Raw genomic sequence first — 16123 nt, 5'->3', positions numbered from 1 at the left:
TGCTATTTTTAATACATACTATTTATATAATATTTACATCAACTCACATATTTTTCGTGGAAGTGTTGTAGAGGTTATGAGCATAGCGTTGAGCTGCTCTTCTTTCTAGTTACTATCATTTTTACGGATTAAAGTGTTAAGCTAACTTTCTCTTGAATGTTCTTTAGGTTTTTCTAATACTTGTAGGATTTACTTATCTCCTGTTGTCTTCTTTCTTAGTTTCGTATTTAGTTTATTTTATGTGTGTTCTTGCTCCTATCCCCCCTCTGCAACTCGGTGTAACCTTCTTACTCGGTGTCCTATATATTGGGCTCCTAAACTATAACATTGTAATTCAATCTAAAGATTAATATCAGAGCAATATGGGAATTTTTTTCACTTAATTAGATCCTGAGGTCTTAGTGCCAAAATTAAGACCTGGTCGTAAGGCACGCCGTAGGTGGGGGACTACGGATTAATTTGGCCGCCTGTGGTTCTTTAACTTGCACCTACAAGTCTAAGCACACGAGAGTTCTTGCATTTCGTCCACACGGAAATGGGGCATCTGAGACCGGGGTAGAACCCGCGACCGCTTGCTCAGCACCGCAACGCCATATATTGTAAGCTACCCGAACAGAGACCACAGAAGGTGACATTTACTTTCCTTGCAGTGACGAAGGTGTCGTTACGTCATATCATGTGACGATCGGAGACGACGTATGGGAGAGAGAGAGAGAGAAACGTTTATTATTGAAACAGTGTCCCGAGCGAGGCCCGGTATCACCCTGAGGTGGGAAGGTTCCTTAGTCCAGGAACCCTCTGGCTTCGGCTGCCCTCTTGGCCCTGGCGACGAGTTGTCGTTGGTCTTCCAGGTCCCCGAGGGTGAGCTTGGCCTCCCACGTTTCAAACAGGTGGTCTTCGTTTGCTTGTGGTGCTCGGTTAGCGTCCATTTCCGGCTGCATTTCGCTGTCTTCATGCCACGGGCATTCCAAGAGCAAGTGTGCCAGGGTGTCGGGAACGTTGCAGAGTGGGCAGAGGTAGCTGTGGAATGTCGGGTAGAGGCGGTGCATTATAGTGCCGCGAGTGTAGGTATTACTTTGTAGGCGTCTGAGGACCACGCTTTCTTCTTTGCCGAGGTTTGGGTGCGGTGGAGGGTACACGCGGCGCTCGAGCCTGTAGTGTTGCAATATCGCCGAATAGTTGTTGGGTACGGCTTCCACCTCTTCTGCCGCGGGTCGGAGGGCGTGTGGGGCGAGGGGAGCCCGGCTGACGTGCTCGCGGGCAGCGGTGTGGGCCGCTTCGTTCCCCTCTAGCCCCTCGTGTCCGGGTACCCACGTTACGCAGGTGTACGGGAGCGGAGTGCTACGTCGTTGTAGTACCTTGAGTGCATCAGCCGAGATGCGGCCCCTCGAGAAATTTCTACAGGCGGCCTGACAGTCGGTGAAAACGACTGCTGCGTCTGTGCATGGGGTGGTGGCGAGAGCGATTGCTGCTTCTTCCGCCGTTTCCGGGTTGCGTGCCTTGACGGTTGCCCATGCTAACTCGCGGCCTCGGGAGTCTACGACGCTGAGAGCGTATGCGTTTCGATGCGGATACTTGGCCGCGTCGGTGTAGCGGGCGTCTGGGTCTTGCTTGAATCTTCGTTTGATGGCGTTGGCTCATGGCGTTGGCTCATGGCGTTGGCTCATGGCGTTGACGTATGGGAGTCGTAGGTATACAGAAGGTGATGGCACAGTAGCGGGTGCAAGAATCTCGTACACCTTCTTGAGACCAATCTGAGTTCTGAAAACCCCATTTATATACTCCGCTTTATATACTCCCATATGGAGTTAAATGGAGTTAGAAATGGAGTAAAAATGGAGTCATATATAGAACAAATAGGTACATCTGCGCCAGTAAAACGGAATATAGACTGTATAGTATGCAGTCTATAGAGCGTTACGCAGTTTCAGCGAGAGTGCATGCAATGTGACGTTGCTTATTGTCGGAGCCTGCCTTGATGTTGTAGCGCATGATTTCCACGTTGTCGCCCTTCTTGCCCGCTGCACGGAATTTGCGAGACGGAGTGCTGCGACTCTGCGCACTATTTCACCAGCAGTTCTTTTGTTCGATAGGGGCGAAATGCAGAAACGCACGTGCAATTAGATTTCATCATCATCATAATCAGCCCATATTTATGTCCACTGCGGGACTAAGGCCTCTCCCTGCGATCGCCAATTACCCCTGTCTTGCGCTAGCCGATTCCAACTTGCGCCTGCAAATTTCCTAACTTCATCACCCCACCTTGTTTTCTGCCGTCCTCGACTGCGCTTCCTTTCTCTTGGTATCCATTCTGTAACCCTAATGGTCCACCGGTTATTCATCCTACGCATTGCACGGCCTGCCCAGCTCCATTTTTTTATCTTAATGTCAACCAGAATATCGGCTATCCCCGTTTGCTCTCTGATCCACACCGCTCTCTGCCTGTCTCTTAACGTTAGGCCTAACATTTCTCGCTCCCTCGCTCTTTGTGCGGCCCTGAACTTGTTCTCGAGCTTCTTTGTTAACCTCCAAGTTTCTGCCCCATATGTTAGCACCGGTAGAATGCAATGATTGTACACTTTTCTTTTCAATGACAGTGGTAATTAGCTCCCAGTCAGGATTTGGTAGTGCCTGCCGTATGCACTCGAACCCAATTTTATTCTTCTGTAAATTTCCTTTTCCTGATCAGGGTCCTCTGTGAGTAATTGACCTAAATAAACGTACTCCTTTACAGACTCTAGAGGCTGACTGGCGATCCTGAATTGTTGTGTCCTTGCCAGGCTATTGAGCATTACCTTTGTCTTCTGCATATTAATCTTCAACCCCACTCTTACACTTTCTCTGTCAAGGTTCTCAATCATTTGTTGTAATTCTTCCCCATGGTTGCTGAATAGGACAATGTCAACTGCAAACTGAAGGTTTTTTTTATATATTCGCCGGTAATCCTCACTTCTATAAGCCTTCCCAGTCTGAGATCTTGAATACTTCCAAGCATGCAGTGAGTAACATTGCAGAGATTGTGTCTCCTTGCCTGACCCCTTTCTTGATAGGTAACTTTCTACTTTTCTTGTGGAGAACGATGGTAGCTGTGGAATCCTTGTAGATATTTCCCAAGATATTCACGTATGCCTCCTGTACGCCTTGATTACACAATGCCTCTATGACTGCTGGTATCTCTACTGAATCAAATGCCTTTTCATAATCTGTGGAATCCATATAGAGAAGTTGACTGTACTCCGCAGATTTCTCGATTACCTGATTGATGACATGGATGTGATCCATCGTAGAATAGCTCTTCCTGAAGCCAGCCTTAGATTTAGGTGCTTGTGCAAGAACCCCAGGCTGTCAGAATTAATCCAGAGTCGCCCGCCTACGGCGTGCCTCATAATCATATCTTGGTTTTAATTGGCACGTAAAACCTCAGATATTCAGTTTTTTAGTTTCTTCTTCCTGCTTTGTTATTTTTTTTTATTTCTTTATTTCCGCTTTCCCGTGTGACTCCTCCTTCTCCTCGACCTGTTCGTCATCTTTTTATCACCGTTTCGTCGTCTTTGTTCAGCATCTTTCGTTTAGTTCACTTTTTTTTTCTTTTAACGCGATTCCGTGATTGTCTAGCCTGTGCTCGCTTTTGCTTCTTTCTCATATGACTTATATCCGCATTCTTTCAGGTTTCGCTATCTCTACTGGCTCTTTCTCTTGCCTGCGGTACTCAAAGTTCGGCTCACCATAGCATATGGGGATCTCTGCTGTCTTTCTCCGACTTTACCTCTACTGAACTCTTCACCGCCCCCCCCCCCCTCCCCCTTTCCTTTCTTTTCTCTTTCTCTTCTATTCGTCTCCCTGGCTGCTTTCGTCCAACACCTTGGCTGAACCGACCATTTATCCAGTGTGCCTAGTCACCGCCGTTTCCTTTTTTTTCTATTCCCTTTCCACTCACCCCCTCCTCTAACTGTGTTACCGTGCGCAGCATTAGCGTTCTCTCGCCGTGATCTCTCTCGCATAGTGCGGCCGGCTTCCAGCAGTCGTGACTGCTCTGCCACCGTTTGCTCTTTCGGCGCGCAACACCGCAAAGGGAAGGCGCACCGCGGTCTCTGTTCAGACGCAGTCACCGCCGTAGTTTCGTTTCCAAATTATTCTTTTTTTTCTTTGTGTGTGTGTGTGTGTGTGTGCGTGCGTGCGTGTGCAGGGTAGCGTTGCGGTACGTTTCCCTTATCTCATGTTCCTGGACGGTTCCCTCGCCGCGAGCGTTTGTTGCGGGTCCAGCGCTTTTTGTCCTCCTGTCGCGGCGCCGCAGGCGACCGCATCACTTTTCAGTGGGGCACCGCAAAAACCTGCGAGCGAGTAGCTCCAAGAAAAAAAATAAAATAAAAACGAAACGAAGACACCCTGCAACAGAAGAGGCGTACACTTCTGAGTTTTATACGACCACTGTGGGTTCTTGTACGGCCCAAAGTGCGTGCGTCGATACGGTGTGTAGAAAAAAGTCGCGTCGACAAAATTTAAGCCGCAGTAGCCTATGTAGGTTCCTTAACATAAGTGTCAAAACCAGTGACGGATGACCAATTACGTCACAGTCTACCCACCAATCCACCAATTAAGGTGCGTGAAGGAGGATTAATGTGGATTAGGGTGGATTAAGTCTGATGAAGGTTGATTAGGGAGGATTAGGGTTAATTAGAGTGCATTAAGGGGGATTAAGGTCCACTAAGGGGGATTAAGAAGGACTACGGTGGTATAAGGTGGATAAGGGTGTATTAAGATCGATTAATGTGGATTAGGGTGTCTTTTTCTTGACGCTTTAATTGCATATATATATATATATATATATATATATATATATATATATATAATTTCGTCATTTTATTAGAACACATGACAGCTTCGCTGGTCGTCCTTCACAGAGTGGAAGGGCACTAAGTTTTTTTTTTCGTTTTTTTTTTCACTCTTATCATTCTCCCTGCATTCTTTCAACGGAACCATAGGTTCCTTTCTGTGCTTTCTTTTTTACTATTCTGTTCTGCGGTGCTGTGTCCAATGCTGTTTCGTACTGTGCTATACTGACAAGCTCTGCTCCGTTACGCACTGCACCTGTCTGTTCTAATTGCTGGCTCTGACGAGGCGGACTTACACCGGGTGCCTCGCCTACTACATTTTCTACATTCCTACTGGGCGGCCTCTGAAGCGATTTCAATTCTTTGTTGAATTCAACATGAGCCAAATTATAATGATTACCGGAAGCAGAGTTCTTATTTACGTCGTCTATATATATATATATATATATATATATATATATATATATGTTATGAATTAACTTCATTGTTCTGAGCAACCGAAGTCTTCGCCCGAGGTGGGTGGCCTCCTCATACCAGGAAGTTTAGAAGAACTTCTTGCTGGGCGAGTTGGTGCATAGCTGTATCGGGAAGCGTTGCGCGTACAAACGGACAAACACAGGAAAAAGACGTGAACGGATAGAGCGCTTTTAGAAGCCTTCTATATCAAGAAAAAAGGCGATACTTGCATAAGTGACACTTCTGTTACCCTGTACCGAGCGAAAAATAATTTTCTGCGCAGCTGCTGTTGAATTGAGGTGGGCGTGATTTGCAACCCTCCTCCCCTCCTTCTCCCTTCCCCCCTTCCTTTTTCGGGCACGTGTCAAAGCAGTCTACATAATGTGGCTTCTACACAAATAAAAAAAAACCAGTTGCGCTCTATCCGTTCACGTCTTTTTCCTGTGTTTGTCCGTTTGTACGCGCAACGCTTCCCGATACATTCATACCAGGAAGCCGGGCCCTGGCTGCAGATGTATTTTTTTGCAGACGAATTGTATAAAATCATGCTGTTTAAGAAAAAATAAATTTAAAGGTGTAGTTTGGAACAGCTCTGTAATCTCGCGTAGACGTATGATCGTTGTATCGGACGACGTACGCGGGAAGTGCACCGCTTTGGACACCTTGAGATGCCCGTCAACATCTCGAAGCCATAATGCTAGCATAACCGCATAAAAAAGTAACACGCACGCTGATGGTATCCAAATAACGAAGTCGTTTCACGCTTACATCTACTTCCATGCACGGCAATATACATGCATAATGAAAGGTTTATCCTTGTCTTCTTTTCCAGGGTTGACGGAACACACGGCTGCACCGGCCCATCCAAGAGGTACTTCTCCTGCAACGTCGAAGTAAGTGGTTGTTACTCGAGCACATACGGGGTGGGATAATGTTAACGATTCGATAGTGTCCATACCCAGCGCTCAGCAACCACTTCCTTGAATTCAGACGCCAATCTCGAAGGCGATATGTTTTTGGTTGTTCGATGCGCCGGAAGCAATTGCAAAGCCGGAATCACGTGATAGCCGTCATCAGAGAGCAAACGGGCATAGAGGATATTCTAGTTGATATTAAGAGGGAAAAAATGGAGCTGGGCCGGCCATGTAATGCGTAGGGTGGATAATCGGTGGACCATTAGAGTAACAGAATGGGTGCCAAGAGAAGGGAATCGCTGTTGAGGACGGAAGAAAACTAGGTGGGATGATGAAATTAGGAAATCTGCAGGCTCAAGTTGGAATCACATAGCGCAAGGCAGGGGTAATTGGAGATCGCAGGGAGAGGCCAAGGTGTCTAGAGGCCTTCGTCCTGCAGTGGACATAAAATAGGCTGCTGCTGCTGCTGCTGCTGCTGATTCTGATGATGATTACGTAGACATCTTGTTCAAAACAGGGCTTTAGGTCGTGCTTCCGGCTCTGCAATCACTTCTGGCGCATGCATTCAGCAAAAGCATGGCCTTCGAGATAAGCTTCTGTACACCAGAGACAGCCGTCGCTGGGACGTGGATTATGACACCACCTATTCCGATGCTGTTCCTTTTCGCGTTTCGTCAGTGGACCAAGCAGTGCCCAACCTACGTTATTACCAGGGCTCGTATTCATAAAAAAAAAAAAAAAAAAAAAGCTTTTGTGCGTGAATTGTCCGCAAGAGAAAATTCCAGCCAACCATGATGCTGCACATATTACTAGCGAAAGCGGCCAGCCAGTGACAAAGAACACTCAACTTTGTTAATTCGGCTCCAGGATCGTGAAGTCGGGAGCGGTGTCTGATAAGAAAGGAATATAATCGAGCTAAATGAATCCTTACATTTACGACGCGAAAATATATTTTACGCTGCGTCTAGAAGCTAGACACATTCTGAATTGCCCTTCCGAGAGGTTTATGCGTCTCTTTGTGAATTTTGCAGATTGTCTGGTGACAACCCGTGGGCTTGTCGTCTGATACTTAACTATAGGTTATTGACCACGGATATTCCGCAATCAATCTGTTAGGATGTTTATATTGAGCAGTAGTCGACGAGAAATATGCACGCTGACGGCTTCTGTCGGTATACAAGTTTATCAATTTTCTACAGACTAAGCGCAAGCTTTAGGAATGCAGAGTAGCGTACGAGATGTCTCCGAGAATCGTCAGACTGCGTACATCCATTCTTCATAAGGTTAAAGCTGCATTACACTTATGAGCAGTTGCCAGCCGGCTCCGTGCTTTGCTGTCCTCTATTTCAAGTGTATACATGTTTTCAAACCAAATAAAGTTATTAGTAATAGCTCTCAGCGGAACCAGTTGTTCCGATGTTGAGTACCCCAGTATCCGTACCTATTGTCATCGAGTTTATAGCGTATATTCGAATAGTTCGAAATTGTTTGCTTACTATTGAATTTCATTTATTTAGATCCGTTAACCCTAAATATGTGAAAAGCTCACATAAGCCAATAGAAGAGCTAAATCGATAAGCAGACGACATCTCATGACGCGCAAATTCTGTCGTTGCTGTAGAACAATACCATATTGTGACCGTTGACCTTCAACACTTCGCGAACGGTCTTGTACCTGCTTTAACCTATAACCAACCATGAAGCTCCCGTAACTTCCGCTACCGCCGTGCCATCGTGTTGCCTAAAAGAGCCCGCACGCATACAGCCACGCCTGCGTCGACTTCATGAACTACAAGCGACGACTACACTATCGACGGCATACGTGTTGACTTGATCTGCGACTTCCGGACAGCCTTGCCAATTCAGCTTTTGCAATTGCAATGCACAACGCCGAAGCGCGAACGTAAGCAGCAGGAGGCAGAATGGAGCGTGTTTTAGAATATGTAACACGAGGGTGTGACCAGCCACCAGCTAGCTTGCCTCGCGCACGTACAACCAGGCGATGCTGCCGAGCATCGCGAAACAAACAAACAAACAGACGAGAAAAAAGGAGTCACTCGTCTGCAATGTAAAACAGACGTGCGCGAACGGGAACGCGTCTGCATGCGTCAGCCGTGATTGGCAGACGACACGGCACCCACCGCTCCCGCGGTAGAACCGAAGCAGACGACGCCGTGGGGCGTCGTCCGCTGCGGTTATTATTATTATTTTTTTTTCTCGCGGGTTCATTGCCACCTGGGTATGTCGGGGTAATGGCTGCACTCGTAAAGTGTGCTCGAAGTAACCCAAGTTTACGGAAGCTAGCTGCCACCCTGTCTTTATTGTCCTTCGGTTTATTATCACCTTCTTCTTCTTCTTCTTTTTTTTTTTTTTTTTCGCAGTAGCGTCCTAAGAATTGTGGCCACGAGATAATAAAAGAAAGTTACGTTGTCTGAACTCTATCACATCTTATTTTTGGTATTCTTTTGTGTTACTGAATGCGCTGCAGCCGCCATTTCCGTTGTTTTCTGAATGCTTTCTGAGTGGTCACTCGTTGGGTTTGCTTGTATTTTGTCGTAAGACAGATGCTCACAGGAGAGTGGAAGCTTGAAGTAACCAACCACAGTCGAACAACGGTTGTTTCTTCTCGCTTTTATGTGCGGATTTCTTCTTTGGTTTTCATTTATGATCGTTTTATAGTGTGGCTGCGCCTAAAAGCGAATATTTTCAGTGAGTAATCTTTTTTTCAGTAGTTGGTGGAAGTCCTGACATTTTGAGTTCTTGCCCCCTGTCGCACGTGATATGTGCCGGTTCTTTGCCTTTGAGATAAACTTGTGTTTTAAAATCTGTTTGTGGCGGCCTTGCGTATTTATTGAAAAGAAAATATAGAGCGCTTAATATGCCGTAGACAAGACAGCGTCTGCTTTGCAAAAAGTGACCGGGAAAGCCAGTGTGCTAAGCAGCACAAACAAAATATCTTGATAAAGGGGCTTTTTTGCGAGTTATTTAATAATTTCGTATGCTCAGTTCAGCACTTAATTAAGAGAAAGCCTTGCTTCAGGAGCTTTTATCTTAATACATGGGAACGGAGAAGTTATTTTGTTCAGCATTCACTGCACCAAATTTGACTAGATTAGTTGTATTTAAAAAAAGAAGTATCTGAAGAAAAGTCAACTGACCATAGGGAGAGTTATATTTATTTATGCCATCAATTCTTTCTGCAAAAATTGTAGAAAGTTGCAAAATTTAAGGAAACTGAAACCTCAACTTCATAACTGTTTAACTCGAGAAGAAAAAAAAAGAAAAGAAAGAAAGAATGATATCACATTTTTATAAAATGCACCTATTGAGATATCTAAAGCGAAAAAAAAAAATGCATTATACTCCGCTCTGATATATGTCACTAATAGTGAGTTGGACTTTTCCTGTAAACATTGTAACAACTTCACGAATTTGTAAATTCGTACATCTCATCTGTCTGGTTCAAACGTTTTAATAGATGCCAACAAAGCTGCCTTATCTGTTTTCCGCACAGAGTTAAAAATTAAATTCTGGGGTTTTACGTGCCAGAACCACAATCTGATCTATGAGGCACGCCATAGTGGGGGACTCCGGATTAATTTCGACCACCTGGGGTTCTTTAACAGCCACCCAATGCACGGTACACGGGAATGGGTACAGAGTTATGGGCCTAACAACATTGCGCTTCAGTTATTTAAATTAATTAATTAATTAATAAATACTTACCGATCTCGGCAACTTCTCGCAATAAAAGAAGGAGGAAAAAGGAAAAAAAATATATGGCCGAAGTGAAAATTTGGCCTGCCCTATTTGGTATAATCCAGCAACAAATTTCACTCAAATCGCTTCAGCGGTTGTTTAATTAAAACAATTCTCTGTGTCGCACGTATTTCCATAGGTTCACTGGATTTGCTGTACGACTCGCCCAAATGTTTACCTTCATCTGATGAGACAAATCTGACTTCCTAAGCTTGTATGCGACGAATCTAGCAAGGCAGCAAAATACAGCATTCGTGCCAGTGTTCCGAAGCTGTGACGCGCACAGCAGCGTAGCGGCGTAAATTCATTTCGTATAGCGCGCCTATTTTTTTTCTTCTTTTTTTTTTTTTTGGTAGCTGGATAGATGGTGCGAGTTTAATCTTTGAAACAAGTCTGAGGTGAAAATAAGTGGCGCTACCTTCTAACGAGTAGCAGCGTTACCCAATTGTGAGCGCGTTGCTAGCGCCATCTCGAAGGTGGTGAGACAAGTCCTCCGAAGAGAGTATGTGTTAGGCCTAGTCTCTTTTCCGGGCTATTGCTTCCCGTGCGCTCTCCGTCTCCCGCGTGCTGTGTGTTTCGACAGCGTGTTCGAAACGTGTAGCGTTTCCCGCATCATGTATTCACCGTGCAATGCGCTTAAAACTTTGAGTGACCTCTGCGAACCAACATGAAGCTTGGAGAGCGCTGCACTTGCTTTCAGATCGCGTGGTAACCGCATCGAAGCTCTTCAAGTTCCCCGTCATCTCACGTGGCCATGGAAGTCACCGGCGATCTGGTGCTCAACCTGAGCACCGAGTTCCAACCTCGGAAGAAACGTCTGCCTCCTCCGACCACTGCTGCGGCAACCTTTCGCGGAGGCGCCGGGAAACCACCGTCAACTCCCGCGGTCGTCAAGAAGCAGCAGGCGCCGCCAACCCAGGCGTCGTCGTCGAAACCCGCGAAAGTCAAGTTCAAGTTTGGTGCGCAGTCTGCTGGTAAGCGAAGTCGTGACGACGAGTCGGGAGCTAACACCGACGGGGACGCGAAGAGGCCCAAAGGTGAGCTGCCGTTTCCGCGGAAAAAGAAGAAAAACTTCACTCAGTCGCTGTTTGGCGGACGAGGCTCTCTCGAAGAGCCCGAGCCGACGAGCCAGCAGCAGCAGCAGACGACAGCAGCCGTCGACCCCAAGAACGAGCGTGTCTTTTCGTCGTCGCAGTTCGCCGAGTTCCACGTTCATCCGCACTTGGTCGCCTGCCTGCGCGACCGCTTCCAGATCACGACCGCCACCGAAGTGCAGAAGTTTGCCATTCCCGCCCTCCTCGACCACCGCGACACCCTGATCAAGTCGGCCACGGGCTCCGGTAAGACGTTGGCGTACGCGCTGCCCATCCTCCACTGTCTGCAAGAGATCCGACCCAAGCTAACTCGCGCCGACGGGGTCCGCGCCGTCGTCGTCGTGCCGACCAGGGAGCTGGCGCTGCAGACGTACGAGTGGTTCGAGAAACTTAGCAAGGCCTGCACCTGGGTCGTGCCGGGCGTCTTGATGGGAGGCGAGAAGAAGAAATCCGAGAAGGCACGGCTCCGTAAGGGTCTCTCCGTCGTCATCGGCACTCCGGGGAGGCTCACGGACCACCTGGAGCACACGGAGTCCTTTTCTCTGAGCAAGACCTCCTGGCTAGTCATCGACGAGGCCGACAGAATGCTCGAGCTCGGCTTCGAAGAGTCGATCTCGAAGATTGTTACGCTTTGGAAGGAGCAGAGGCAAGTGGAAGGTACCTCCGTGCTCCTGTCGGCGACGTTGACCAAAGGTGTCGAGCGGCTGGCAGGCCTGACGCTGGAGGATCCGGCAACTGTGGACGTAGCGGTCGAAGCGGGAGCTGACGAACTCGAAGAATTTGTCCTGCCCCCTGGCCTGAGCCAATACTACCTCCAGGTTCCCGTCAAGCTGTCGCAGATGGCCCTGTGCTGCCTGCTCCTCGAAGCTTGCGTCGAGTCCGAGCGGGGCAAAGTCATCGTGTTCTTGGCTACTCAGGACTCTGTCGACTTTGAACATGCCCTCTTCTCTTCGGTCTTGGGCATCATGCTCGAAGACACGGAGAAGCGAATAGACTTTGTTAAGCTTCACGGGGAAATGACCCAGCATGACCGTGCTGAAGTTTTTAACCGATTTCGGGAAGCAACGTCTGGTGTTCTCTTCACGACTGACGTGGCATCGAGAGGCATAGACGTTCCTCAGGTGGACCTTATTGTACAGTGTTGTGTGCCCCTGCGACCTGAGGAGTATGTCCATCGTGCCGGGAGGACCGCTCGCATCGGTGCCAAGGGAAAGGTTGTTCTCCTGCTGTTTCCCTCGGAAACTGGCTTCCTTGACGTCCTTGCGCAAAGAAACATTCAGCTGAACCAAATGGAACTGAAGGGTGTCCTGTCCAAGGTGTTCACCATCAAGTCTCACATCCTCGAAGCCAAGACTGATCCGGGACAGAAGCTGAAAACGATGGAGGACTTTGTGACAGCACTCCAGCTTATCTTCGAAAGTGAGGTCTACAAGGAGACTGCTCTGCAGGAAATGGCAAAGAAAGGGTTCTTGAGTCACATCCGTTCGTACGCATCTTATCCTCGCGCCATGAGACACGTGGTGTCATTCAAGGCCTTGCATCTGGGGCACCTCGCCAAGGCGTACTGTCTGCGAGAAACTCCAAGCAGCCTTGGAGCACAGTGGGCCGCACAGCCTCAGGACACTGCAGGGCGTCGTTTTGGGCACAAGAACGCCCGTTTCAGATCGACTGACAAGCACGGAAAACACCCGAAGCCACCTGTAAAAAGGATGAAAATTTCTGAATATGACAGTGGCCTTGTGGAATCAAAGAAAAAGAGAAGAAAACATGTTCACAACGATTGAGCACATCTATGAGGACGGGGGGTGTTGTTTAGTGTATGTGGCAACATTTGCTTGCACTGTAGACATGTTGGTAGTGACTTGTCAGTGAAATCTGGACCGAGTGCAGAAATTTTGGTGGCACAGACATTTTGATACATGTCTTGATAGCGTTTTGGGCAATCACAAAGCAGCTTGTGTGTTTGAAAAAAACAGCCATTTTCTGGCGTCCTAACTTTGTCACGGTTGCCAAATTGTCGATTCATGTGCTGCTGCTACAAGTTTCCTGTCATTTATGATGTCATATGCTATGTACACGAACACTGGTACAGGGATCATGATATGTGGATAACAATTCTTGGGTCCATGCCTCTACAATAGCATGTTTTTGCTTTGTCCCATAATGTCACCGCATGGCAGTTGCATTGATCATGTGGGAGGGCATGTACCCCAACGTACTCTCTACTGTTGTATTTTGAGTGTGCATCACCAGATTCTAAGTCGTCAAATAAATGCTCACAGACATGCTATCTGGCTTGTTGAGTTTGTTACTCTACCCTGTTGCGTTGCCAGCCCAGGGCCCATTTATAGACTCGATTTAGGACCTTGGATAGCAGACACTCTAAAGTATTTATTTATGTAGATAGAATACTGCATTGATGTGAAGTGTAAAGTGGTAAAGAAGTGTTGCGGCTCATGTAGAGCGGGGAAATATGGGACACATGAGTAGGTGGTATGACTGTGTGTGCTTTGCAGTGCCGCGTCATCTACTCTTGCTTGTTCCCTATGTACCCAAGAGTCAAAAATTTTCGTGGTTCCCTCTTAATTCACTGTAGTGCAGTGTTATACGCACCACAGGTTAGCACCACAGGATCTGTGTTTCTCAACTGTACCAATGTGGCTGCTGAACTCAATTTTATTGCTGTAAAATTACGAGGGAGACAGCTAGTAAGATTTGTGGTTTCCATATCAACAGCTGAGGCTGAGCTATACTTTTCCCCCGGGATTAACTCATCTCATTTTTGACTACACAAAAAAAATTTGTTTTGTTTGAGTGGATTGGACTTGTGTATGGTGCATATAGGTACTTGCTATATATTTTGCACCATAATTCTCTGGCATAGAGGTAGCAAATGCTTGAAGAGTCCTCCTTGGTAGTGCCACGTTAATGTCTGCTGACACGTTAGAGTGCTTGTGTTGAAGCAGCTCGTTAATGTAACTTGGCAAACTAGATGGTGCATATTTGGGAGCGAAACAGTGCTGAGCAGGAGACACAGAATGAGAAGACAGGGTGTGATGCTGTCCTGACACTCAAAAATGATTTTCTGTGTGAACGGTTAATAAATGGGCAGCTGGTAAAGGTCTGTGGGTCTTTCTGGTATGATGTGTCTTATGAAGTATGCGTGTGTATACTGCAGAAGCTGAACGTTGCGACCGCACCGGACAAACACATTTCGAAGCAGATGCTTTGGCACTGCACCCTAAACGCTTTCACTGCACAGTTGAAAGCATATAACTGTGTTTGTTGTGTTTCTCTGTTCTTTTATGTTGACAGCTGTTGTCGTCAGGCTACTGCCTGATCCTGAACTTCAGCATTACCATGGGGCATAAAAATTTTTAAAATAGTAAACTTTGCCACTGCCACCAGTATTGCAATGCACATTGCCTATGGCAATGTGCGGTTGGGAGCTGGATGTGCTAACCACTGCACTATTGTGCAGCGCTTGTACTTCGTAATTTGTGTAGGGTTTTGCATGCCACACAGGCGGTGTGATGGTGTCTGTGCATGTATTTCGGAGGCCAGCACAAGCAATTTTGTAGTGGGTAAAAGACGTGTGCATTTGAACAAAGTTCTTGAGAAGGTGGTGGTGTCTGTTGTGAGTGCCTGCTGCCGTTGCAGTAAATGACTTCAAGAGCCAGAGGAATTAAGACAAAGTCTGCTGATTTTTTGGTTTATTCATTCTAGTTGTAGCATTTCCATTGGCACCTGACTGCACTAACACCCTTCTAGTACCAAACACGTATCCCAGTCAGGGGGGGGGTCTTTGTATCATCCTTGAAAAGATGCAGCATGTACGGATGTGTATGACCACTGCACTGCATCCTTGGGCGGCTAGAGTGCATCAATCCATGCGGACCTCCCGTCACTTCACTAGAAAGCCCATTGCCACCTTTTGTACAGTTGACACTGAAAGTTTACAGACCACATAGTCTTTTCTTGCTTCGGATACAAACTGGTTGAAAATTCGAAATTTTCATGGAACCCGGGCCCCATAAGTTTTCGGTGCCAACTATAAATACTTTTCTCTTTATCTTCAGTCTTCCCCTTTCGTTAGTGCAGAATTGCCATTTGGTGTAACCATTATCAGGCAAAACTTTCGACCTTTTGTTGTAAGCGAGCAATCTCTCGGTACAGTATATGAAAAGCACCACACTCTGTCTTCACAACCAGGAATGTCCGGACCACACAAAGGACTTCAGGGAAGAGCAGTGTGCTCGGTTCAACAGCATACCCTTCGAAGGGCGCTACTACAGCTGGGTGCCTTATTACAAAGGTGAGTGGGTTGATGATTTACAGATATGTTTGATGGAAAACACATTTCTAATACATTCAGAATCTTACCCCTGACCAGTCTCGTTCAGGCCAAGAGCAATACTTAGCTGGTTGCTTGCACAAACTGATACTCCTCCACAGATTTTCAAGGACTGAAAACCATTTAGTACTTTTGAAATCCACGAGCTTGTGCAATACAGCTTGTGGGTTTGAGAGGTCAGTAGTTCCGAGTGTCAATGAAAGTGTGCGTGTGACACGGGTGTCACTGAATCACATTGAATCGCATTGACTTCCACTACAGACAGCAGCAGTTGTATAAAAAGTGTGACAGAATACACTTGCCTTAGCATCTAAGCAAATCTGTTTTCATTGTGGGCTGCCTGGATACAGCATGACATAATTTTTCATCATGATGGCTGATTTTTTTGCTGTTTTTTGGCACCGGGGGTGTGTAACACCCCTGAGCTTTATTTAGGTGTCAATCATGAGGCCAGTTCTACAGTTTTTATTAGTTGACAGTAAACAGTACAGGCCCCCCTGAATTGCCTGGACGTCTCTGCTCTCTTCACAATATTAATCGTTGTGCTGGACTTGATGCAGATCATGTGAAATCACGTACTTACATCACTGTCTGTAAATACTCCTTGGGCAAATGTAAACTCAGTCATGTAGTACCATGCTGAGGAAGGTACCATGCTGAAGCCTTGCCCACTCAGTGGCTATATGATTTCTGCTGCCAAAGGTAAGGTTGCAG

General features: G+C 46.8%; 2 protein-coding genes across 2 annotated transcripts in view; both read left to right on the top strand.

The window, feature by feature from the left end:
• Positions 1-16123, top strand: part of LOC119435833 (papilin) — a 105025-nt gene that overhangs the window by 10743 nt on the left and 78159 nt on the right. Inside the window, exons 4-5 of the mRNA XM_037702539.2 lie at positions 6121-6181; positions 15268-15370. Of these exons, the coding sequence (XP_037558467.1) occupies positions 6121-6181; positions 15268-15370 (164 nt within the window). The remainder of the gene's footprint in view (positions 1-6120; positions 6182-15267; positions 15371-16123) is intronic.
• Positions 10471-13350, top strand: LOC119435834 (probable ATP-dependent RNA helicase DDX31). Its single transcript, XM_037702543.2, has one exon. It carries the CDS (start codon positions 10716-10718, stop codon positions 12837-12839), a length of 2124 nt encoding a protein of 707 aa, XP_037558471.1. The 5' UTR covers positions 10471-10715; the 3' UTR covers positions 12840-13350.

This window comes from Dermacentor silvarum, unplaced genomic scaffold, assembly GCF_013339745.2.
Source record: "Dermacentor silvarum isolate Dsil-2018 unplaced genomic scaffold, BIME_Dsil_1.4 Seq941, whole genome shotgun sequence".
Taxonomy (NCBI): domain Eukaryota; kingdom Metazoa; phylum Arthropoda; class Arachnida; order Ixodida; family Ixodidae; genus Dermacentor; species Dermacentor silvarum.
The sequence above is the reverse complement of the archived record's forward strand: the minus strand, read 5'-3'. Positions and strand labels throughout refer to the sequence as shown.